At 37.5% G+C, this 25,702-nt stretch overlaps 1 protein-coding gene across 1 annotated transcript; it reads left to right on the forward strand.

Annotated features, from left to right (window-relative positions):
* The first annotated feature begins 281 nt into the window (after window positions 1–281).
* Window positions 282–3,113, forward strand: LOC148995405 (uncharacterized). The gene is made up of 4 exons (XM_089128070.1): window positions 282–365; window positions 1,372–1,443; window positions 2,517–2,541; window positions 2,635–3,113. The coding sequence occupies exons 1-4, from the start codon at window positions 282–284 to the stop codon at window positions 3,111–3,113; spliced, it is 660 nt and encodes a 219-aa protein (XP_088984196.1).
* The last annotated feature ends 22,589 nt before the right edge of the window (window positions 3,114–25,702 follow it).

Below are 25,702 nucleotides of genomic sequence, written 5' to 3' on the forward strand. Positions count from 1 at the left end.
TAATGTTGCATGACTAACCAAGTAAAATATATATAAAAAGCATTGTACTTGCCTGCCAACTGCAAAATGTGTGCTGTTTCGACCGGCCACCCATTTGTAGGCCTCTTGCCACCGATGCTGCGGGACTCGATTAGATACTCCTTTTTAGAGTTTTCAGGATCGAAGTCTACGATCCAATTTACGGGGACTATACTGAGAGCATCTTTATCCTTCCCCTTTGACCAGTTCACTTCATCAACTTCAACTTCATCACGGCTGAGGCACGAACGCACAGAGTAAGAATGGCTTGTGTCCAGCTTGTGTTCCCTGCTGCTGGGACGATGGTTATGCGCATGCGCAATAAGTGGTACAAAGGTGGTACAAAGGTGCGCAAGTGTAGTATCGTGCAGTGTCGAAAACATGATTATCATCTGCGCATGTGAAATAAAGGATCGCGCAAGCAGCAAAGTGGTACCGAATGATCGAGGAACGTTCTGGAAGAAGAGAGACATAGACGGAAGGAGAAGAAAATACACTGTCCCTGGTTCAGAATATGAAATTCCTTCAAGAACAAGGAGATACTGGGAAAGGAGGTTTGTTTTTCCTCGTTAAATTACGTTATTAAACAGTTGTTCTGTGTTTACTGTTGTAGTTTCGTGGTTTGTGTGTGTTTTTACAAGCTTGCGGCTTAGCTAAATGTAGCTAACATTTAGCACACTGGCTCGCAAATAGGGTTGTGCCGATAGACGATATCATCGTTGATATCACCTGTTGACACGAGAGGTGAAGTAACGTTAGGCCTAATATAGCCTGAAGACCCAGCCAAATAATTAATTATTTCTGTTTCTTACTATTTATTCTTTTTTCAAATGTAATCAACATTTAGGTGTGTTGGGTTATTTATCATGTAATATGCAATTTATATTCAACTATAATGAACGAAATGACTTGAAAAATGAACCGTTGGTCTAATAAAACATTGGTACCTTGTTGACCATTCTCTGAGATATGTTTTCATGATAATCGAATGTAAAGAGTTTTGTCTCTAAAACTGTTTAGTGTAGAATGCTTGTATATGGGGGCATTTATTTTAATAGGTTAAAAGAAATCGCTATTTAATACCACTAACAAGGCTCAAAATAGCCCCACACTAATACAGTAACATAATGAGGGTCCATGCATGCAAAACGAAGCATTGAGAACTCTGTGTAAGTTACGCTGTAACTGTCACGCCTGGTCCTAATTAGACCCCATCCCTTCATTTGAATTTTGTACAAGTACTGAAGGAAAATGAAAATTAAGGGCTTCCCTTAAATGTATACTAGGCAGGTGGAGCTAGGCTACACACACACACACACACACACAGCGATCATATTTTATTCTGAATTTTAGGGAATCCATCCAGAACCTGTGGGTGATGTGGTGGTGCGAAAGCCAACAACAGTAGGTAAGAGTGGTATTACAGTTTTTCTCAATTGCTAAAACACTAAAATCCATTGGCTGAACAAAGTTCTCAGTTGCCTGAACTCATTTAGCTAATTGTGAAGTCTGTTGTCAATACCGTAAACAATTTCTCATGGTAAAACACAATTTGCAGATCTCACTTAGACTTTTCAGCAAAACTCTAAACACATTCTCAAAACACATTCTGCACTTTAATGCACATGTCATCCATACTGGTAAACACAAGTGGCAACAATCAAATACAAATAGAGAACAAATGTCATTTGATTGAACACAACCACTCAAAACTGATTCAACCTGTTTCAAATGATGTGACACAACCAATATTAGCCAGGTCAGAGAGCAAACTGAACTGAGAGGTTGTTGAAGGTGGAAAGGAGAAAGTCTGAGAATGGATAGAAGAAACAATGTGAGAGGACAAGGAGGTATGCGAGGTGGGCGACGAGGAGGAGGAGGGCAAGAAAGAGGAAGAGGAGGAGAGCAAGAAAGAGAAAGAGGAGGAAGAGGAGGGCAAGAAAGAGGAGGAGGAAGAGGAAGAGGAGGAGGAGGAGGGGGCAAGAAAGAGGAAGAGGAGGGGGGCAAGGGACAATATTGCTTGTGAAGTCGACGAAGTCCTCTGGCATGACCCAGGCCAAAGACAAGAAGCACATTCATCAAATGTTTACTCCTTTCATTTGTGTCCCTTATTTCATATATATCCTATACTGTAGTACAGTGCACTGCTGTAGACTGTACAATTAAAAAATATGATTTTTTTATATGGAATTCATTTGTTTTGACATATAGTTCTCCCTGAGAGCTATATGTTTTGAACAATGTGTTTTAAATTGTTTGGTGTATTGTTTACTGACTGATTGATAGTGTATAGCATTCTGATCACTTTGTTTATGATTTGAGAGCAGTGTTTGACTTTGAACACAGGTAAAACTGTTTTGAGACAAAAAGTTTTATTTTGCAAGAGGAATCAGAGGTTTTGTAAATAGTGCTTGAAGATGAGGTTTTGTGTTTAATGTTTTCAGAAAATGGAGCAAGGTTTCAGAAATTGTGTTTTAGCAATTGAGAAAAACTGTAAGTCCACATTTTACCAGGCATACTCAGGTTAGGTGACAAACTTATGTCCATTTTACTTTTACTATGACATCAAAAATGTTGATTTAAATGGTTGACTTACTGTATCTTTTCTTTCTTTAGGACCATTTCCTGACCCTGATCTGATGGCTGCTGGAGCCAAGATGCACAAGGTGCAACCCCAACCTCTCATTGCTCTTGTGTTAGATAGCTTGTCTGAGATAGAGCTGACTCCATCCAAATTTGGCCCTGTTCCACGTGGATCCCCCCTATCATACCATTGTCCCCCTCCACTGGAAAAATCCAGTGACCTTATCCTGCACCACTTTGCTCCTGAATTCCCAACTCTTCCTCTGGATCAGCATCATTTCTATAACCTGGACTTTGTTCCAACATTGCACCAGCAACTGCACCTACAGTCATTACAAGTGTCACCACAAATGGCAAGTGAAATTGAGAAGGGAACCAGGCAGCAGTCCAAATGTCCTGCGTGGGCACAGTTACGTCAACCACTGTTAACTGCCAGTCGCTTTCGAGAGGCCTGCTCTTCCTGGGAGGGAAATGCGGATCCAGAGGCTGCAGCAAAGGCCCTTGCTGGCTAAATGATAAGAGGCTCCAGAAAGCAAACTGCTGCAATGGTACGAGGTCTGCAAATGGAGTCAGAAGTCCTGAGCAATTATGCTGAAACAATGCTTGTTAATGTACTGTCTGTTGGATTTGTCATTGACCCAGAAGCACCACATCTTGGGGCTAGTCCAGACAGTAGGGTCTATGACCCTTCAGAGTCACCACCGTTTGGACTTGTAGAAGTGAAGAGCACCACAAAACATGATGCTTCGCAAGTTGCGCACCTTAAGAGGGAAAATGGCTATTTCAGGCTGAGGCAGTCACACCGATACTACTGGCAGGTTCAGGGACAATTAGCAGTAACCGGTCTGTCCGAGGAGGACTGGGACTGATGTTTTCACTGGTGCCTTCACTTATCCTCTTTACTCCAGTAGACCAGTTGAGAGGCAGATGGTGCAATGGATTCCCAGACAATCGTAAACACGCGCTCAGATGGAAATTTGGTGTAAAATCTCATCGGGTCATCTGCTGAAGAGGTCCGGGGGTGGTAAGGCTGTCTTTAGCTTGGCTTCCAAGTCTTAGATGTAATCCGCTGTCTCATCTAGTGTACCTGTGGTGATTGAGAATTAACAAATTAATTCAGCACTTCATTTAATTTAGTAAAATTATACAGCCCTGAGGATAACAGTATTTATTGTATAATATATTATATATATATATATATATGTGTGTGTGTGTGTGTGTATATATATATATATTTATATATGAAGAGTTCAGATGCAAAAGCCTCTAAATGCCATTTGAAATTTTCTTCTTGAATGATGATTTTTATCAAATTTGTATATTTCAGTAATTCAGTTCAGTTCAGTAATTTCACTTAAATAACAATTAATAGGTAATCATCATTGCCATTTAAGTGAAATCACTGAACTTAAATATACAAGCTTGATAAAAATGATCATTCTAGAAGAAAATTTCAAATGGCACTTAGAGGCTTTTGCATCTGAACTCTTCATATATATATATTCTATTTTTATTTTATATTCTTATATAATATTTGTATTTGTTATATGTTATAATATATAAATAATAATAATATAAAATTATAATAATCTTATTTATTAAAAAAATTATAATCTTATTTATAATGAACAATTAGCACGATTTACATAAGTTATATTTATATAAGTGTCAGATTACGAAGCCATAAAGAATCAGCGTAACATGACACGTCTTCCTTGACCAAGATGATATCTTGTTTGTGTTGGACTTTTGGCTACAGATTAAAATAGTTTAAACATGAAGCAGTGTGCACAATTCTGTAAATTTAGGACAGTCCATAAGAATGTCTATACCTGCGGGCGGTGGCGTCGCATAATCGTGGTCCAGTTTCAATGCTTTCTTTGACATTTCATTTATCTCAACTCCTGCAGACCTTGACGGCTGCCGTTTTTGACACCTCTCATACACGGAGTCCCTTTGTCCTTTTGGGGTGAACTCGTTCCATGGAAAAAGGCTAGGGACAGCATTTGGTTGCAAGCGGGGAACGGTGATCCCTAAAATGTAGTCGTCTTTAGTGAAGTGTCTGCTGCAAACATAAGTGCTTCCTCTTTTTATGGTAAAGTTTGGTCCTTCATCCCGACGGATAGCCTGAATCCATTTCCGTAGAACTTCACCATCAACAGGGAATGAATGGAAAGAAAGATATGGCTGCTTTTGAGAATAACTACAACAGCCAGGTACGCTACAATAGCTCTTGCTAGTTGCTTGCGCCATTATGTTTACCTGTTTCTTTGACTGGGGAGGAAGTAGATCACCACGACGATTGCGTATTTCCGGTCACAAATACGGAAGTTGTGAGAAAGGTCTATTACCATATGAAAAGCAGCAGCATCTGCAGCAGCCCGACCAAGCTTCTCAGTCATTGGGTTAAACAAATAACATCATCAAATCATCAATCACATCTGATTGGTTGGTAGATCTGTCGCTATTGGTCACCCTGGACCTTTAGAAATACAGGCTTGGGTATATCCCTCCCCAATAATAATGATTATTAATTATAAATCATATATATATAATCCTGTAATAAAAATAAACCTCTTACTGGAGACTATATTCATGTGATATAGCCATATGATGTTAGCCTGGCATGCCAGACCTAAATCAAGATGTTAGGACTGGAAACTCATCATTGACAGGGCTCAATCAGAGGGGCGGGATAAACGGTTGTCTTTCAAATTCTATCTGCAGGCAATTGGAAAGCGCCACAGCCAATCAGAGCAATGAACAAGGTGACGTAGTCAGCGGAGCAAGTTGATATATTAAACTTTTACCGTATCCAGTTCATAGCAGTCAACTCAACATTGAAAATAAGGGAGATTTCCCATAATCCATCCCCAAAGTAAGGGATTTTTTTTAGTTTTTTACACGACCCACAAACTTTAAAAATAAAACACTAATCATTAAAAGTCAAAAGAGTTTATAACTAGATATGTGTGAGAGAGAAAGAGACAGTATGTGTGTGTGTTTGTGTGTGTATGAGAGAGAAAGAGACTAAATAATAGAAAAAAAGAAAAAAATAATATCATAGAGAATGTGTAAATACTAATATCAGCTTACGAGGGAAGCGGAGGCGGAGTAGTGGTGCTTCGGAGTGCTGGAGATGATTCGGGAGAGGTCTGTGCAGAGCGCGCGCTGACATGGAGTAAAGCCTTTATACTCGACAGTGAAATGACAAGTTGATCATTTCGCCACAGCTTTTTTGTAACAGCGCGCGCGGCGCCGGCCGCATCCGAGGATGAACGGCTTCAAACCGAATATGTCCGAGCTTGCTCTGAGCGTCGCAACTCTGTCATCATTATGTTAAGCCCGCCCTCCGACTCTATATACACGATGTGATTGGCCCTACCAGAGTTGGGGTTTTCCAGCTCAAAAGTCTATGGAGAGACCACACTTTGCTGCAAAATAATTTTTGCTGCCGCTAGGGTGCATCTAGGCTAATATGATGTTACATTTTGTATTCATTTTAATAACAGGACATACATTTATGAAGAACATGAAGAATTTCTGAATGTTGATTAAAACTTTTTTTATAAAAAAAAGAAAGCAAATGCATATTAACAAGCAATAACAAAATACATCAAATGCGCAGCTCAGGGATGAAATGTCTGTCTCTGTCCACCTCTGGGCCATGTGGTGGTGGCTTTCTGTCCGAACATGATCCACTGTACAGACGCCAGTGACGCAAGCAGCTGGAAAACAATATTTGTGTGCATTGTAAATAAACAGCATGACCACAGCACATACATCAAAAACAATATTAGCATAAAAACAATATACACACCCCACAGTAACAGATACTTACACACAATCGCATCGTCAACACCATACAATCCAGGCTTGCGTGCAGAGCTTTATAAGGCGAACACAGTCTGTGAAAACAAATGTGAGATTAACACTAGAACGGCCACAACGGTCATTTTGACCGTTTTGAATTTTATATCTACAATAACTTTGTTGAAAAAAATAATAAAATCCTGCTGGTACCTGACTTTTCCTAAAATTGTCTGTATTTTCATTTAAAATGCTTTTCATATAAATTAAGTTACGTAAACGTAAGGCAAAACAAAAAAAAATTAACATATTTACCTATTACCTTATTTTTTACCATAGACGGTCATATTGATCGTGTTCTCTCTCAACTGTCAACAGAATGGTCCGTCCGGTCACCTCTGTAGCGGTGTTTGCCATATAATAATTTCTACATTAGTTGTTGATCAGAAATAAGCAAATAAAACCGGACTACAGTTATCTATAATTCGGATGCAGGGGAACAATCGGAGGTGGAAAGTGACAGCGACGTTTCCTGGGTGCAAGTTAACATTTCCTCCTCATCAGAGAGTGATTCAGAGTCAGAGTCCACATCAAGGAAAAAGAGACGGCTGCTATCATCAGACACGGCTGATCCAGATGTTCCATTCATGTCGGATGATCGTGGTGAGCTCTGCTGCCCTGTCCTGCGCTGTTTGTTTTGCTGCATGGGCTGTTCAGTTCTGCGAGTCCTATTATTATAGCCTTGACCGCGTCGCAAATCGTCACTCTAACATTTTCGTCATAGTCTTTGTCATTCAAAACTAGTTTTTATTTAGTTATCGTCTCGTTTTCGTCTTTGAAAAAATGTGGTTGACAAAAATAATTACGAAAATTATTCATCAACACTGTTTTGAATCTAACGGTCAAAATGACCGTTTGTGGCCGTTCTAGTAGTTTTGGAATTCTGCCACTTCTAGTGTTAAATAACAGTAAAAAAAATATTAATCCAACATTATTCGCTTTCTACACAGTAGATCACAAGCTTTGTATGCATGTCTTACCCCTGCCCAGCATCATAGCGCGCCTGTGATTCGTCTCGGAGTTCTGCAGGCGACGAACGGCTTTCTATTAAACAAAATGAAGCAGAACAACAACAAAAAAACAACATTGTGAACTTACTGTCACAGTCTGTCGTCTGCACCAGTCTGTCTCGTCATCTGCACTACACTCCCCAGGATCCTCTTGTCTCCTCTCCTGAACTCACTCCCTCATTAGCCACCTGTTCCTCGTTTTGTTCATCTGTTTCACCTGTTTTCACCCCATTTAGCTTAATTCCTCTGTGTATTTAGTTTGTTCAGTTCCATTCAGTCGTTGTCGGTCGATGTTCATGTCATGTTGAATGTTATCTGGTGTTACCCTGTCTTCCTGCCTGTATTTTGGAAATAAATCTGTATCTTCGTGTTCATCTGGACTCCTCCTGTTCCTTCTGCCTGCACTCCTGTACCAAACCGTGACACTTACTTACTGTGAACACCCAGTGATTCTTATTGTTTTTAGTTTAGAAATGACCACGTCTTAACGCAATTGTCGGACTGTTCTTCGGATGCTTCTGCTTGACGCTCACGCGCTGCTCCTGCTCGCGGTGTGAACGCGGCGCGCTCATTGATTAACATATACGCCGGAAAAAAACACGCGCCGCTCATGTGCCACTGAAGGCTATAAACAACTGCAATAGTGTGATACTGACCCTATTCATCACTATCATCATAACCGCGATCCTCAACTACAAGTTCATTGGCGAATTCCTCCTCCACTTCTCCCTCACCACACCTCCACCAGTGCTAACTTAATTTGCATTTGTATGGCTCACAGCGATTTCATTTACATGTGAAAGCCACCTCTAGACCAGGGGGTAGGGGGGTCATGGGGGCAACACTGACAAACAAAGCCCACGTCAATTCCTGGCAGTTCCTGACAGTTTTTGGTGCTGACCAAAAATTCCCATTAATAGCCGTTAACCTCAAAATTCCACGACAATTTTATGTGCCATTAATTGCTAAAAAAAATCCCACTTTTCATGACGTGCCACCGGTAAAGTATTTTATTTTTTAACATCTGGCTCTTCACTGTCTCATTCTTGTCAAAAATGTTGAAAAAAATAAATAAAAGTTTTTCACAAGACCTTGTGCTGTTCAGTCTCATCTTGTTAAAATAATGTTTTAACCCTTGTGCATCCTTATGGACATTTTTGTCCTTTTCAGTTTTGTTTTTTTGATCACTTTGCCTGTGTTAAAGCTAACAGCAAAAAAAATTGGCACAGGTGTGTATTTTTATTGGAATTGTACTATTTCACCGTCATTTTCTTAAAAAAATATTTTTTGCATTAGGTACAAAAAAATACTCCCTCTCAGCCCCTTTTGGACAAAAATGTCCCCATTGAAACCCATTAAAACTGCAATTTTTAATCCCATAAAATTATGTAATCTTTGTTAAAAGGCTTTCATTCTGTTGGCAAGGCTTCTTTTAAAAAATGGCAAGACTATTTTTTTATCAGATGGTGCCTTTTTTTTAAGTTTGGCTTATAAGACAAATATCGCTTCATTCCTGTTTTCTGGTTCGGCATACTACAGAGCCAACTGGATAAATTATGCAACAATATTTGTGTGGGTGTGTTGGTATGGATGTTAGGGTGTGGTTAGTATGTGTGTTATAAAAAAAAAGTGTGTGTGCGCACGCATGTGTGTGTTTGTAATACTGAGAGAGAAAAACTGCAAATTCAAATCCAATCACTGTGAGCTTCAGTGGGGTTTTGCTGGCATCCAATGGGGAAAATATGTTACTACGCCCAAACAAACTGTTGCCGAAAGCTCATTTTTTGAGATATCATCCTCAAATTTGGAACACAACCTATTTAGATTTATGGCTTTGATTTTATTGCAGTTGAGTTCAACCTGATTTTTAAAATATATATTTTATGTAAAATATATTTTATAAACACTTTTCATAAACTTATACCTATATAACTTTTTTTTTAATTTACTTATTATTATTTTTTTACTTCAGCAATAATCTGCAAAGGGTCTTCTTTAAAATGATACCAAACTTAAGTCTGTGCTCCAAAGCGTCACATTTTTATGACAGTTTTTTGACATGGACATTTTTGTCCTCTTTTTACCAATGTGTAACTTTTTTAAATTGATGCACAAGGGTTAAAAGTTTTTTTTTTTTTTTTTTACAAGATCATGTGCTCTTTTATTTTAATAAACAGATAGTAAACTTACATTTTAAAATGCAGCAATTGCTGCTGTTACAATGTCCCTTTGACAATGTCCCAAACGACTTTAATGCGACTGGCTTATTCTTGGTTGACTACCAACTGAAACATGAAATGTTTGAATGTGAAATGTTTTCAATATTTATCAAAGAAATTAATTGTTAATCATAACCTGTAAGCCTATTTCATTCTTAATACAACAAAGAATACTTAAACGTAGTAACATGAGTAATATCGTTTAGTATCTGCAAGCCATGAAAATGTTTTAATTTTATGATCATTTGGTTCAATTTAACACACTTATGTTTCAGTTAATAAATCTACTAACAAATTAAAATAACACAAAGTAAAAGATAATTAGGCTAAGCTATTGACACAGCCTTTCTATTTCATTTGAATTTACTTTTTTCAGTATTGTGATTATGAATTCGTTTTACTTTATCTGTGACCTCGGCTCTCAATGAGCAGTGTTAGATTATGTCATACAGAGAATAAACAGACACTTTTAATAAATAAACTCGCTAATAAACAGTTACCTATTTAAGCTTGAAGAACGGTAAAACATAAAAGCTGTCTGTCCCCATTGGGCAACAGCATGTATGCTATTATGAGGTTCAATCTTGGCTTGTTTGAAGCTCCATGAGGTTGATGTAGTTGCATTAACCAAAGAGCTACCATTAGAAGCTGTAGCATTATTGTCTTACGCACTTGTAAAGCCTCATTGATGTTGCCTAATATGTTTCTACTGCAATGTTTTAAGTTTTCATCATCTATTAAATTAAATTTCAGTATTGAGATTATTAATTAAACTACGTTTCACTTGAATTAATCTGTTACCAGCTTTCAATCGCACTGAATGAGCCGCAGCACGGCTGCAGATTACGCAATCGAGAGAACAAATGGACACTTTTTGAAAGTCTTTGATTGTCCTGTTAGCGGCAAAAGGCAGCAAATACACCCCAAATTTGACAAAAAGTCTTATTATTGTTAAGTAAAGACTTGTTCTGGTTGTCCACCTACTGTAGCTTTGAAGGCATGAGTACAGACAATGAAAAGATGGTTGGGTGTCACCTCTGCTCTCAGAAGTGAGAAACCCCTGAAGTTAGAAGATCTTAAGGGTAGCCATAGCCTTAAAGTTCCTCTTTGATCCTGTTGTTCAAACAACAATTGACAGAAGAGATTAGTGTAACCCGTGACACGTGATAACTACTTTGCTTCAAACTTTGCTAATGGACCAGAGGGCTCAAAAGATTTAGGTTCGTCCAGGGAGAGAGATGATGCAGCAGCAGTGAACACTCAGACAACAATATAAGGTCAGAACAAGTTTGAATTTTATATTGAAACAATATGAAATAATTAATACAGAAGTTTTTTCTTCCTCAAGTTTGTTGAGTTTCCCTTCTCTTCCTTTCAATGTAGTTAAGGTAAGTGGACTTTTCTTTTAGTTTAAACCATCTAATTAACTTAATTTATTTATTTTTGTTCTCTTTTTTCTGTTCTTGTTGTTTCTCTTTCCCTCAATGATTCTTCTTATTAACATCAGGTGTCACCACTAATGGCCAATCATCACTAAATTAATTACTTAATTATCTCATTAACTTCAACACTGCTTCAGTGTTCATTTTTAACACCCTGGAGTTGGACCTATATGTACACCGAGAGTGTACATATGTACACTGGGGATTTTGCTGTGCACTAGCTTTGAAAAGAACACTATTAGACTGCCGGCAAAATCTTCCTTCTGGTCTTCACTCGACTGGGTCCTATTCTTGCAAGAATAAATCTTTTAAAAATACAATTGGAATCTTGATGTCTATTACGCTGTTTGTTTAATTATTGTTTTGCCACAACACTTCCCTGGCTACTAAACCAAAAACCAATAAAATTAGGAGTTTTTTATGCTGTGTGTTTACTACTTCGTTCGGCTGCAGTGTTTTGGCTCCTCCGCAAAGTACTCCATCAGGCCCTAGAGGAGTTTTATTGGATCTGTAGTAACTCCTGTGATTCACTTGATCACAAGAAACTCAGTGATGGTCTTGCCCTTCTCCTCAATTTGGTTCACAAGTTTAGTTTGGACAGAAAATCCCAGCAATTTCTCTGTGTGGTCAAACAGACAGGTGGCTTCAAAGAGGTATAGCCATTCTTCCGTGAGTTTGAGTACATTGTCTTCAGTATAGTGTGATGCGCTGGGCGGAGTATGTTTCAGCCATTAATCTTTTAGTGTCGCTCTCAGGAGACGCCTTGTTTCTATGTACTCTTCAATGAGGACCTTCATGTAGGCAGCCTGTGATTCTAAATCAAAACTGAAGCTCACCCACTGCCTAAGTAGCAGTATGAGTTGCCAAAACTTCATCCTTAAGGTTTCTGATCCTGTCATGTAACAGTACTGACAAGAACCAAAGAAGCCTCCAATTTTGAGCAGCATGCCCCCCAAGTTTTGTCCCATTGTTAGGCAGAACATTAGCCATGTTCTGACTCTCTCCTGTAAAATTAACAATTCTGCTCTTAAGTACATCGTAACCACTTCCTGAACCACTTCCTATTAATTATGTGTAATTTTACATTAAAAATGAAGCAATATTTTACAGATGTTACACATTGCCATTAGATTAAAAAAAAAAGATGTATTTATTAAAGGCAAAGAATGAACAACATAAAATACTTAAAATCAGTTTAAATGTATACAACTTGAAAAGAAAACAAATGCCATCAGGGTATATGAAGTGTAATGCCAAAAAGAAACAAAATCAGCAAAACGGTGCGGAAAGAGAAGGAGAAGCGGCGGCCTCTTTAAATCAACTCTGGAGAGCTTTTAACATCCAGGATACAGGAAAGCAACCACACGCAGTCCGGGACACCTGCAACACGCCACACCTGCGCTCGTCTCACCTATTAGGGGGAGACGTAATGAACAGGCAAAAAGGAAGAGCTGACAGGTCCAAGATTGTCACACAGATGATTTCTGTGAAATTAGAAAACAAAGAAAAGAAGGTGTAACTGCAGAAATCAGCAGTCATTTAACATGTTGTCCTTGAAGATCAATAGGCATGTGGGTGTCAAAGGGAGTTTTAAGGTTAAATAATTGTATTTTGTATTAGGGCTGACTTCTAATAGTTGAGGATTCGACGATTCGATTCAGAGACGTCTGATTCGACTATGAACGTTATAGTCGAATAGTACACGGCCAGTTCAACCTCGTATAAATCAGGTTATGTGTGTCTCCCGCTCACGAGCGCTCACTCTTAACAGACACACGAACATGAATGTTCATAGCGCTCCCTGTTCACAGTAACCGGGTCGTCTCATTCAAAACAGCCAGCTGTTGCTGTCAGTGAGCCGCCGCACATTGAATACTCATGAGTCAGGCTGCGATGAAACATTTTAATTAATGTTTCATCAACCAATTGTCTGGTATTTAATAAATAAGAACGAAAAGCAGACAATTACTGATAATCAAGGCACGGAGGCACCGATGTGTGAACTGGAGCTCGTCTCATAAATATAGCTACCGCAACTCAGCGTATAAGTAAAGCTCGCCACCGCATCAAAAACATGATTGCGTGATAAAAACATGAAAAATACCACCTAAACATAGCCTAACTCTTTAAAAAAAAAACACAAACACAGAACCAATAGCCTAATGCGCATACGTCCATCTCTTTTGTTTGAAATGGAAAAAATATAGCTGCTAGACCTATCTAAAAAAAAAAGGTTTGACTATCAGTCGACTACGGCAAAATCTAATGAATCAGATTCGACTATGAAAATCCTTAGTTGAAAACAGCCCTAAATTGTATACAGTATACAGTCTTTTAAATTTTGTCTTACAAATATATAATCTTTATAGTCGTATAGCAATACCCAGCTAACATAGGTGAAGAGGGACGCTGTTACCAACTGTTACCAACGGCCCACTGGTGGGAAAGTTGGCGGCCCACTAGCGGCGGCCGCCGGTGGATCGCTGGCGTTTTGCTCATCGTTATTCCAGCGGCAGCTGCCACTGTCCCGACGGTGGTCCGCTACCGAGCTACCGAGCTACCGAGTTCATAATGAGCGTTTTCTGGCGGACCACGGTCGGTCCACGGGTCATTTTATGATTTTTTTTTTCATTACAGGATAATTATAAATAATAGTTATAATTAGATCCAATCTAGGCTAATATTAATCTTTTATTAATTAAATAATCAAAAACAAAGTGCACAACTGTCGATAACCATTGTAAATTTACATTTTATTGGATAGAACACACAAAAAGATAACATACTCAAAACACACACACACACAAAACACATTGAAATAAACATAAAATAACTAACTATATAACTGATAAATATTCAAAATATAAATAAAATATCAATATATCTTATTATTTTTATAAGTAACACTTTACTGAACTATAGGTTACATGAATATATATATATATATAATACAATAGTATTGTTTTTAGGACTTATTAACAGGATACATAAGACCAAGATTATATATTATATATATATATATATATATATATATATATATATATATATTATTGTTTGTAATTGCCGTTATAATTGCCGTTGTTTCCTGTCAGCAGCTCCCTTCAAAAATTTAGAAACCACTTCTTGGAGGCTCCCCTCTGTTTTCTCTCTTGTAGCGGGGTTCTTTCTTTGCTCCTGATATCCCAGAAAACTTGTCATTAGTTTGTTCATCATTTTCCTTTCTTCATTCACATATACTGTATATATATACACACATATATATATAGAGAGAGAGAGTACATATCAAAAGAAACATTACATTTTTTAAATGTTTTTGAAGTCTCTTCTGCTCACCAAGGCTGCATTTAATTAACTCCAAATGACTGTTTCAAAAGTAAAAATTGCCTCAAGATGTATCTCCAGAAATGTATTTAATTATAATAACTCCATGGCTAATAATAATAACTTACTGTGAACAATGTCTTTCAGTTTTAGCTGTTTAAAAGATATCTTCTGTCCCAAGCCGGTCCAGTTACACAGCCTAGACAGGTCATTGGAAAACAGACTGGAAAGCATCCTTCTTATGGAGTCCTTTGTTGTTTTCCCTCCTTTTGCAGCCAAAAACCTCACCTGTAACATAAACTGACATATTGATCTTTGACTTCATAAGCATGTACTAAATAGGGCCTATTCGTGCAATACAAAATCTCCATTTTTATTCATCCCAGTGACATCACTCTAATTATTTCAATGAAGTCACAGTCTAATATCTCTAGAGCTTCATAAACATTGTGGTATACAGAGGTACACAAAAGACAAAACATTCTAATGTTCTCAAGGTCTTGAATCAGTATATTGTGCTCAAATTCAACATTCAACAACGTTTAATTCAACATGCTAAACCACCAATATATCTGTTAACGTCATCACTGTATAATTGATGATTATAGCGCAGTTCAGACTGACGACCAGCAGGGCCCAGTGAAGATTGAGCTGTTTGGGATGAAAAATAGAACATTTAGTTAAAATTGTGACTTTAAAATGACAAAGCATTGATTCCCACTATTTTAATTTCAGGGTAAATGCATTTGTCACTTAAGAGAGACATTAAACAGATGCTACAGCTAAATAGTATTTTCATAATTTATTTAGACTTGGTTTAGCTTTTGCTGGGTTAAAAAGTTTTATTTTTATTTTTTATAAAAAATAAAATAAAAACACTGCAGGATATACGAAATTAATCCCAGCAGTTCCTGACCAGGGCTTGGCATTAAGCCTTGTCATGTGTGCTTGTCCTTAATTTGAACAAATAAAATCGATCATTCACATGTCAGAGTAAAATAGGATGTGTTGTAACTATTTATTAATTATTTGTGTTTGATATTTACCCGTCCCAAAGGCATTTTTCTTACCCGTATATATGCCATTTTCCCTTGATCTTATTAAATGAATGTAATCTCTCATTTCAAATTCTTAAATTTAAACAATAAATTCAATTAGATTAATAAGACACAAGGCTCTATGGCTGCTACCAATAAAATTTAATCACTGAAAATTACAACTGTATTATGTTATTTTATATATTATATATATGTTATGACATATATGTCGTGTTATAAGAATGATTTGAAACATTATTCATGGTTTTAATAAACAATGAATGTTGGAAAGAATGATACTTATAAACTGCAAGTAGGGGGCGGCAAGTGACCCTCTCATTGAGTGAGTCATTTGTTCAAACGGCTGATTTGTTCAGGAATGAGGCAGAGTTGTTTATTAAAGATAGGCTCTGCATGCCTTTCAATTACTCTCCCGTTACTTTGATTTCATGAACCGATCGGTCTGTGCATCGCCGGTTCAAGTCGAACAAGCCTAGGGTCATTGAATCTTTATTTCAACCGATTTGTTCAAAATGATGAATCATTCATAAGCAAACAGGTGTTCCTGTGAGATGAGTTATGGTTCTGCTGTGCTCTTTGTTTGGAATGATTGTTGCAACTGCTGAAATAGAACAAAAAGTCGTCTAATAAGTAAGTTACTTAATATTAATTACTTGTTTATTGAACTGTTGAATGAAATCAATGCCACATTTTAAAATTTTACCTCAGTATGTTATCTTCAAAGCTATGTCTATTAAAAAAAAATGCCATAGGTTAAAATGAAACGGTTATTTTCATCATTAGGCCTATTACCTGCTATTATATATATTTTTTATTTTTTTCTACACATAATTGCTTCAAAAGACCTCAATCGTTGAGAGACTGAGATTAATTAGCATTTCTGTCAGCTTCTTTTTTGAACTTCTAATGGCATTGACTGGAAAAAAACACAAACATCTTTGATTTCCTGTGGGTGAGTAAATTAACAGCAATTTTTTTGAAAAATTTGGGTGAACTATTCATGTATTTAGATATTTTCATGTGAATGTTTATATTATAGACTGGTTCAAATGTCAATATGACAAAATAATGCAATATTATTATTATTATCAGGCCACATTGGGCAGTCGTGAGTCATGATTTTCGAATATTATATTAGTTGATTTTATTATAGAATATTAAATATTGCCAGGTTTTCGGTTAATTTTAGTGAAATGCACGTGATCGCAATCGCCTCCAAGTCATACATATGCTATATTTGCTTCTTATTTGATTAATGAAACATGATTAAAATTAAGATAGGCTACAATTAATGCAAAACGAAATTCATTTTAAATAAAGGCTTTACTAAACAAAAACTTAATGAAGCACACTAAAAAGAGACGTGTTGGAGTATAAAATTCAATATAAATTCTCGTTATTGCATTGGACTCTACGATCAGCGAAAGTTATCGAGCATCCTTACACCTTCACCGGAAATACCGCCGTGCATAGAGCCCATAAGTATAAATAATAAGAATGTATGAATGTACATTTAAATAGTTTATTAATCATTTAACACTTTCTAAGTGATCTTATGAATCACTGACAGTTCCTACATAACTGGTTTGTAAATAATGCAATACTTCATTCAGAAATTAAAAATTGATAATTAATAAAGTATGATTTTTTTTAACACATTATAGATATGCTTTTAAATCAAGAATAGAGCATGTATAGCTGTATTTATAAACTACTTATTAATGTATATTAATGCTTTATAAATTATTAATTAACTGTTTACTAATGCCTAACTAATGATTAATAGCATGCAGTTATTATAGTGTTACCCAACAGGGTATTGAACCTTTATTTTAGCTTCTGATGTTTTAAGGTCAATTCTGTCCTTCCAGATGCCTCAGTCTATTAAAGAGAGGCAGAGACGGTTCAGAGCCAGGATGAACGCAGATGCAGAAGCTAGGGCTGAGTATCTTCGAAAAAAGAGAGAAAGGTATTATAGTGATGACTCAGTGAAATAATAATGTGTTAGTAACAAGCAAGCTTAAAATATTAATTGAAATAGGTTCACACTCATTTCCAATAAGCCTAAATGTTTTAGCTGTATAATGTGATGGAATATAACATAGGCCATTGTTTATGAAACATTATAATTTTACAGATTGACTGTAATATTTTGAAAATATGATTGTAATGAAATTGGTTTGATTACAACCTGCATTTAATACTCATTATTATTGTGTGTAGCTACTACAAATCAAGCCGAAGAACAGGGAGCAGTGGAGGGTAAACCAGAGGAATCGTAGGGCAAGATTAAATTTTGTTACACAAATGGTTACTTGAATGCTTACAATGTCACTTAATGAGTAAGTATAATTTCTAATGTAGGTAATGCTATTACCAAATCTATTGTAGGTACAAAATGTATGAAATATGTTAATGTTTTATCACAAAATGTATGAAATGCTGTTGCATTTAAGTGTTGGCTGAATTAATCAATTTACATAAAAAAAATGTTGATTAAACTTTTTTTTTAAATCATCAAAAACGTTTCAGTGTTTCTTACTTTGTTTCAAGTTTGAGTGTTGGAAAGAAAAATGATACCAACTACCAAGGATGGTTTTCATGATAATCCTGAAACATATTGCAGAATGTCATTCCGTCTAACAGTACGTCATTCCGGCTAACGATGACATAGGAAATTAATTTAACCCGTATTTGTGTATTAGATTACACAATTCTGTTTTGTTTTTTTTGTTGTTTTTTTTTAAGTATAAAACAAGTCTTATTTACTTTATTGGACAACATTTTTAAACTTTTTACAGCTTTTTTTTTATTTGGTTCTGAATTTTGAGTTTTCAGCAGCCAAAAATGAGCCCATGTCTATATGAAATACCAAATTGATTATATTCATTATTTTTGAAATGTAGTTTTACAAGCACTAATTGTTGTTGAGCTCCAATTATGGATACCAGTACATTTGTATATGCCAACAATGGTAGAAATGTAATTCATTTAAAAATTTATTACGTTACCCAGGAATGACATTTGATGATTCACCGAAAAAAATGGTTAATTACATTCTTGAAATGTGTTCATGTCATTGCATTACATACACAACACTCTAGTAAGTATAGAAAGTCCTAAAATTTGACATTTTTGCCAGTTTTATTTTTTTTCACATTTTAAATCCTTATCCGTCATTCACCCGTGTAACAATTTAAAGAACGTGTAAACGGACGGTCAAAACAATCGGATATAGGCAACAAATCAGAATTGGGCATCACGACCTGCGGTGTAAATGAGGCCTGATAGGTGGGCAAATGCATTTTTGTCTCAGTGCATGCATCCTCCAGTTCACGCCGCGGCGCCTCCATTTTCCCCTGATTATATTATATTATATTTGCTTCTTATTTATTAATCCATGCAATTTGTTGATGAAACATTTATTAAAATGAAGATATTATTTAAACATAAATATGAAACTTAGGTTTAAGATTTAAGTTATATTTAATAAATGTAAGTGCAGTGATACAATGGAAAACTTTAAAATACCTTGATTTGCAGCCAGAAAAGAGGGTGTTGATGATTCTGCATGAAAAACAATGTCAATTAAATCAAATTGTTTGTGCTAATAATAGCTGTTACAAGCAGGGCTGGATTAAGAGTTCAGAGGCCCCTGGGCACAATGTCTTGTAGGCCCCCTCTTAGGCAGGCCAAATGCATATTTTGTCCAAGGACATAATATTTACAGACAGTTTACTGACTTAAAAGGAACTTTATTGTACTATGCTGGAGTTAAGTTTATAAATGGAATTTGTAAAACTATGTTGGGTGGACCTCTGTGCCTCGGGGTTCGGGGGCATGCTCCCCTGCAAGAAAATGTTGTACATTTTAAGGTTAAATGCATCAATCTGGTGCTCTTTGAGAGATCAAAATGAAGAGCTTCAACACATGAACTGCTCGTTGAACAAAGAAAAAGCATTGATTTGTACCAGGACAATAAAGAGGGATTAAACATCTTTGTAGTTATGAGTGTCTCAGTCTGCATTACATTATCAATGGTGTTTTATATGCCAAACAATTATTATAATAATGTAATAATGATTTATATAATTATTCCTATGATGTAAAATACATAGCCTTTAAATGTACTATCTAAATGAAAATGAATATTTCAAAAATATACTTTAGACAACATTACACTATAATATAGGAAAATTAAAATACTTTTGTCCTAATTCCTTCACTTGCAAGAAATAAACCCTTTTTTTGATTAGGAGAAAACACCTGATAACCATGCTGATCGCATGAGCAAAGTGCACACTTTTCTTTAAATCATGCAACACAAACAGGATGCCTATTCTTAAAGTCTTGTGCTGTTTTATAAAGGCACGAAGTCATATCACGGTTTCAATTTTAGTTCGTTGGCAAAATATAATGCTAGAGACCCTTATGTTAGGTTATACATTTTACATCTGATATGTGTTGGGAAAAGGGAGAAGCAAGAGTTTGGCAAAAAGGCGGATTCGAACTTGCGTTGAGCGTATCAAAAGCTGCTTTCAAGCACTTCACAAGTGTGCATGGCGAACTTGCAATGAATACATTTTATCAAACCGGCCCACCGGGGAAACTCCCGACTCTCCCGATTCCCCCTTAGATGTCGTGGGCCCCTGGGCAAGTGCCCAGTTGCCCTAATGGTTAATCTGGCCCTGGTTACAAGCAATAATTGCAGTAATATACGTAGATAGCTACAAGATTTAATGAGAGCATATTTTTTTTCCATCTAAGATATTATGATGTACAAGGTTTACTTACCTTCAGGCTGGTAAACAGTGAGCCTCTGTGATGAAAATGAGGACTGGGGTTCTGTTCAGATCAAAGTTAAGTACAGTTATTTGTCTTATACATTAGAGTTCACACATGGTTTTACTTTCAAAGTACTTCCAGGAATACTTGCACACATTTAAAGGGTTAGTTCACCCCAAAATTCTGGTAGTATTTACTCACCCTCATGTTGTTCCAACCCCGTAAGACTTTCGTTCATCTTCAGAACACAAATTAAGATATTTTAGATTAAATCTGAGAGCTGAATCACTCCTCCATAGGCTTCTTCATGGGTTGAAACTTGCTGGCCTCGAAAAGTTATTAAAGACTTGAAGTTATTAAACTGGTTAGGTAGTGTTCTAGTGTAGAAACTGAATAATCAAATGTAAAATAAATCATGTAAAATGTAAAAAACAGTATAAATTAAATATTAATCATCATTTACAAAAAGCTATAAAAGTTATTTAGTCAAGAGGAGCATGTGGTTTTATATTTGTCTTTGGTTGTTTGATTAACTTTAATGACAGACATCAGCAGTTTTGAGAGGTTGCTGTCAGTTTAAGACCTAATCTAATATAATGATAACATGGGTACAGATTTATGTCTCTGCCCACATGCGGTGAGACCCGCTGTGAGATACACCGGTTAAAATGAATGGTGAATATCTCGTATTTTTCCGTGAGTGTTCGGCCATTTCCGTTAACGCACTTTCAGAGAAGCGGACGCGCTCCAGTAGTAGGCCAATAGCATTGGGTTTTGTGTAACAAATTCAGTTTTCTTTCGCATCTGTGATGATACTACTAGGTTTTTTTCATACCCTATGGTTGCTATCAATATTAAGTGGGGCCAAACGTTAACATGACCGACACTAAAGAGTTTCTTTCAATCTGACTTGCTCCTTTAGCACAAATGATGTCAGAGATTTAACGGTATTTATAAGTGGGGGTTTTTGTGGTCCTTGTTAGTAATGATTTAATTCGATTGTATAATTTACTTGATTCATTTTTATTCCATTAATATTCAAATTTATAATTTGTAAAGTAATTCAAATAAATTGAATAATAAAAGTAGACTTACCTCCGAAAACTCAGTCCGTGTTGTCAGTCCTCGACAGAGGAGTCGGATGACAGCTGGGATGTGTGCACGTGCTGGGCACAGCCAAATTCTTTCGTGGGCTTGGCACACGAGTAATAATTTTTACGTCTGGCAGCAAAGTTTATATATTTTTATACTTATCAATATTCATATGTATATATATTTGTATATGATTTATTTGTCATACCTTGTTATATTATCCCGGCTTTACATTAATAATTAATTAAGAAATACCTCTCTCGCTTATCTCTTTGCTGTTGTGCACGTGCAGGGATTAACCATTAGGTCAACTGGGCACTTGCCCAGGGGCACGACATCTAAGGGGGTCCTGGCCGGGCACCAGGGGTGGAGTGGCAGTCGGGAGAGTCGGGAGTTTTCCCGGTGGGCCGGTAGTGTTTCGAGGCCGCGTGGGCCAGTTTGATAAAACGGAGCGTATGTTTTGCACTAAGTGCCTGTCTTTTAAGGAAATAGACACCCATCACGTGACAGCTAAGGTGGCGTAGGTCGCAGAGCACGATGTGCATGAATCAGCTTTTAATGTGCTCGACCCGAGTTCGAATCCACCTTTTGCCGAACTCTCGCTTCTCCCTTTTCCCAACACATATGATATGTGAAATGTAAACATAAAGGTCTCTAGCGTTATATTTTGCCAACAAACTAAAATTGAAAACATGATATGGCTTTGTGTCTTTATAAAACAGCACAAGCTAAGCTTAAATTTTAAGCTAATTTTGTTAGAAAATGGACGCGTGTCAGATCACGTCTCTGTCAGCAATGGCTGTCCGAATTCTTTCATTCGTTTTTACTTACTCCTTCTCATCCACTCCTTCAAGTGAACAGTATTAGTGTACTAATGTAGGAAATAGGCCTAGTAAATGAGGGTTTAGGGGGCGATTTCGGATTCAACCCATGTTCTCAAGCAGTGAAAAATAGAGGACACTGACAACGCGTTGACAGACAGGACCGAGCAGGTAATATTTAATATGAAACAGTCTCAACTTTCAAATTTCAAACTTTCAAAGAAAATCAAACAATAAATAGGCCTACGTTTTGTGGCTCTGTAATGTGTTGACAGATTGCCTGATAATTGTTAATCTACTTACTCTAGTTAGTCTTGTTTGATTTAAAACTTGTCTTGAATGACGATAAAACTAAACTTATGTTGTTTTCCAATGCGAAATCTAAGCTACATAACCTTCCATCCATTACTACTTCTCGGGGCTTCGAGATTGAGATTGTATCCCAATACAAATACCTTGGTATTTTAATTGATGATTCTCTCTCTTTTAAACCTCATATCGAGCAGTTGGTGAAAAAACTAAAGCTGAGACTGGGTTTTTATTTTAGAAACAAGTCATGTTTCTCCTTTGAGGCAAAAAGAAGGCTTGTTGCTGCCACTTTCATGTCAGTGCTGGACTACGGTGATGTTATATACATGCATGCATCCATTCAATGCTTGAAATTGTTGGATACTGTCTACCATGGAGCCCTTAGGTTCCTCACAAACTTTAGAGCACTTACCCATCATTGCTCTCTGTATGAGCGTGTTGGTTGGTCGTCATTGTCCACCCGTAGGCATAATCACTGGAATATTCTTATTTATAAAGGTATTCTTGGTCTGCTTCCCCCATACCTTCAATCTTATATCGTAAAGAAAGGCACTGGACGATATTGTCTTCGTTCTGAGGACTTATTGTTGTTGTCCGTCCCTCATGTCCGGACTGAAACGGGAAAAGGGTTGTTTATGTATGCGGCCCCTAGCGCATAGAATCAACTACAAGATGTCTTACATCTTCAGGAACCAGTTTCACTGATTGCTTTTAAAAGACTTTTAAATGATATAGATGCTATACTGTTTGTAAATGCTATGAATAATTAGTTGGATGATTCTTGCTTCTATGTTTTATGTTTATGCTGTATGTTCCATGTTTTCTTTTTTTTTTTTTTGTCATGTCTGCAACTTTGTTATTTTTGCTGCTGCCTGTCTTGGCCAGGACACTCTTGGAAAAGAGATGTTTTAATCTCAACGAGTTTTTTCTGGTTAAATAAAGGTATAAAAAAAAATAGTCCGAAGCGTGGGTTCGCGGACAAAAGCCCATGTTAAAAAGGACGCATAATGTCCTTTTTATGTCAAAGGACGCATAATGGCCCCAATGGATCGTAGGAGATCGTGGAATGCCCACTCCCCTATAAGCTTGGTGGGGAGAGGGCCTTTTACGACTAACCCCCTTTTTACCAGTACGCACGGATTTCGGGCGATTCGGACGCCTATAGTTCGCGCTAGAGAGCAAAACCCCACAGACCCAATATTTGTCCAACTGTCCACTGTGTTGGTGGGAGGCGGGATTCCGTCCATTTGCAGCTTATTGCATGAAGGTCAGGGTTAGTACATTTGAAAAATAGTGGGTTATTGGACAAATAGTGGGTTTTTGGACACGTGTTTTTAATATTTGGATGAAAACAATTTATCTGCACTCAGCTGGGGCCCCTGAATCCATAGCACCAAGTGCCATCCCATAATTCCACTGTCCACGAACCCACTATGTTTTGCAATGGAATAAATGGTATGTGGGTCATCCCACGAACACACTATTTGTCAAATAACCCTCTATATTTGAAAAGTACTAACCCCGGCCTTCATGCAATCGACCCCTGAGCGAGGTCCAATTAGCATCAAAAAAGACAAGACAAGTGAAACTTTTAAAAGATTTATTTAAGAACTGATTGAATGAACTGATTGGACTCCTCTTCCTATTCCGTGTAGGGCGATGCCCTCTGTTTGGGTCGGCCTGTCCAGCTAAAAAAGAGAAAGACAAACAGTCAGCAAACCCCACACCCATTCAAACTTAAACAGACCCACCAAAAGATGTACTTACTGAGTGGGATGCGTCCTCTTTTGGATTCTTCTGGCCCTCGAGTGCCTCCTTCTCCTGAACTCCAGAGCACGGAGGACCCGCGCCTCCTGTGCGCCCACGTTTGGCAGAGGTGGAGGTGGCAGCGGCTCCTGTTGCCGCCTCTCGCTGAACCTCCTCAGGGCCGCGTAGCACCGCCTCATGGCGCCGAGGGCCCTTCGGATGTCGGCCACCTCCCTGCTCATCTTGGGCATGATAAAATTCAGGTCCTGGTCCTGGTGCTCCTCCTCCTCCTCCTCGCCGCCCCCATCGTCCACCCGAAACTCCTCCTCTGAGTCCACGTATTCAGCTCCATTGGAGTGGTAGACTAGGATTGTGTCCTTCATTATTAAGTTGGCTTGAGAAAGCCAACTTACTGAAATCCTATTTAAACTTATTATTATTATTAAGTTGGCTTGAGAAAGCCAACTTACTGAAATCCTATTTAAACTTATTATTATTATTAAGTTGGCTTGAGAAAGCCAACTTACTGAAATCCTATTTAAACTTATTATTAAGTTGGCTTGAGAAAGCCAACTTACTGAAATCCTATTTAAACTTATTATTAAGTTGGCTTGAGAAAGCCAACTTACTGAAATCCTATTTAAACTTATTATTAGTGGTGCTTGCTGAAAGCAAGGCAACACTATTACTATTGTGTTTTTTGAGTCGGCCCAAAAGTTTGGCACGCTACTCCTCCCGCAGTTTTTGTCACACACCCATGAATGAGGTCTCAAAACGTGCGGAATATTCGGGAATGGTGTGCTATGACTTTTCTAAGCGATCGGGGGTACGATGTTCGCCCGAAGGGCGAACAAATTTCCCAAAAATCCCATAGACTTAACATTGCGACAAACTTTGACGACTCATAGCTCCGAGCGAGAATTTCACAGAAGCCTGCGATTCACCACATTTGAAGAGGCTGACAGGCTCTGTAAGAACATACCTCACAATGGGGTAAAAGTTGCACCCCTGGGGGGCAGGAGCTGCCCAAATTTTCCCCATTGACCCCCATGTTATTTATTATTCTTCTTCTTCTTCTTCTTCTTCTTATTATTCTGGCCACTTTTTGGTTCGCTACTCCTCCCGCAAATTTTGTCACAGACCCATGGGTGAGGTGTCAAATCGACCGGCTCATTTAGGAGAGGTGTGCTATGACTTTTCTAAGAGATCGGGGGTACGATGGTCGCCCCAGGGGCGAAAAACGGCCGAAAAAAATCCCATAGACTTAACATTGCGAAAAATTTTGACGAGTCATAGCTCTGAGATCGGATTTCGCAGAAACCTGTGATTTACCACATTTGAAGAGGGTGACAGGCTCTGTAAGAAAATACCTCACATTGGGGTAAAAGTTGCACCCCTTGGGGGCAGGAGCTGCCCAAAATTTTGCCA

Source organism: Pimephales promelas, chromosome 3 (genome assembly GCF_988280905.1).
Source record: "Pimephales promelas chromosome 3, fPimPro1.hap1.1, whole genome shotgun sequence".
In the NCBI taxonomy this organism is placed as follows: Eukaryota; Metazoa; Chordata; class Actinopteri; order Cypriniformes; family Leuciscidae; genus Pimephales; species Pimephales promelas.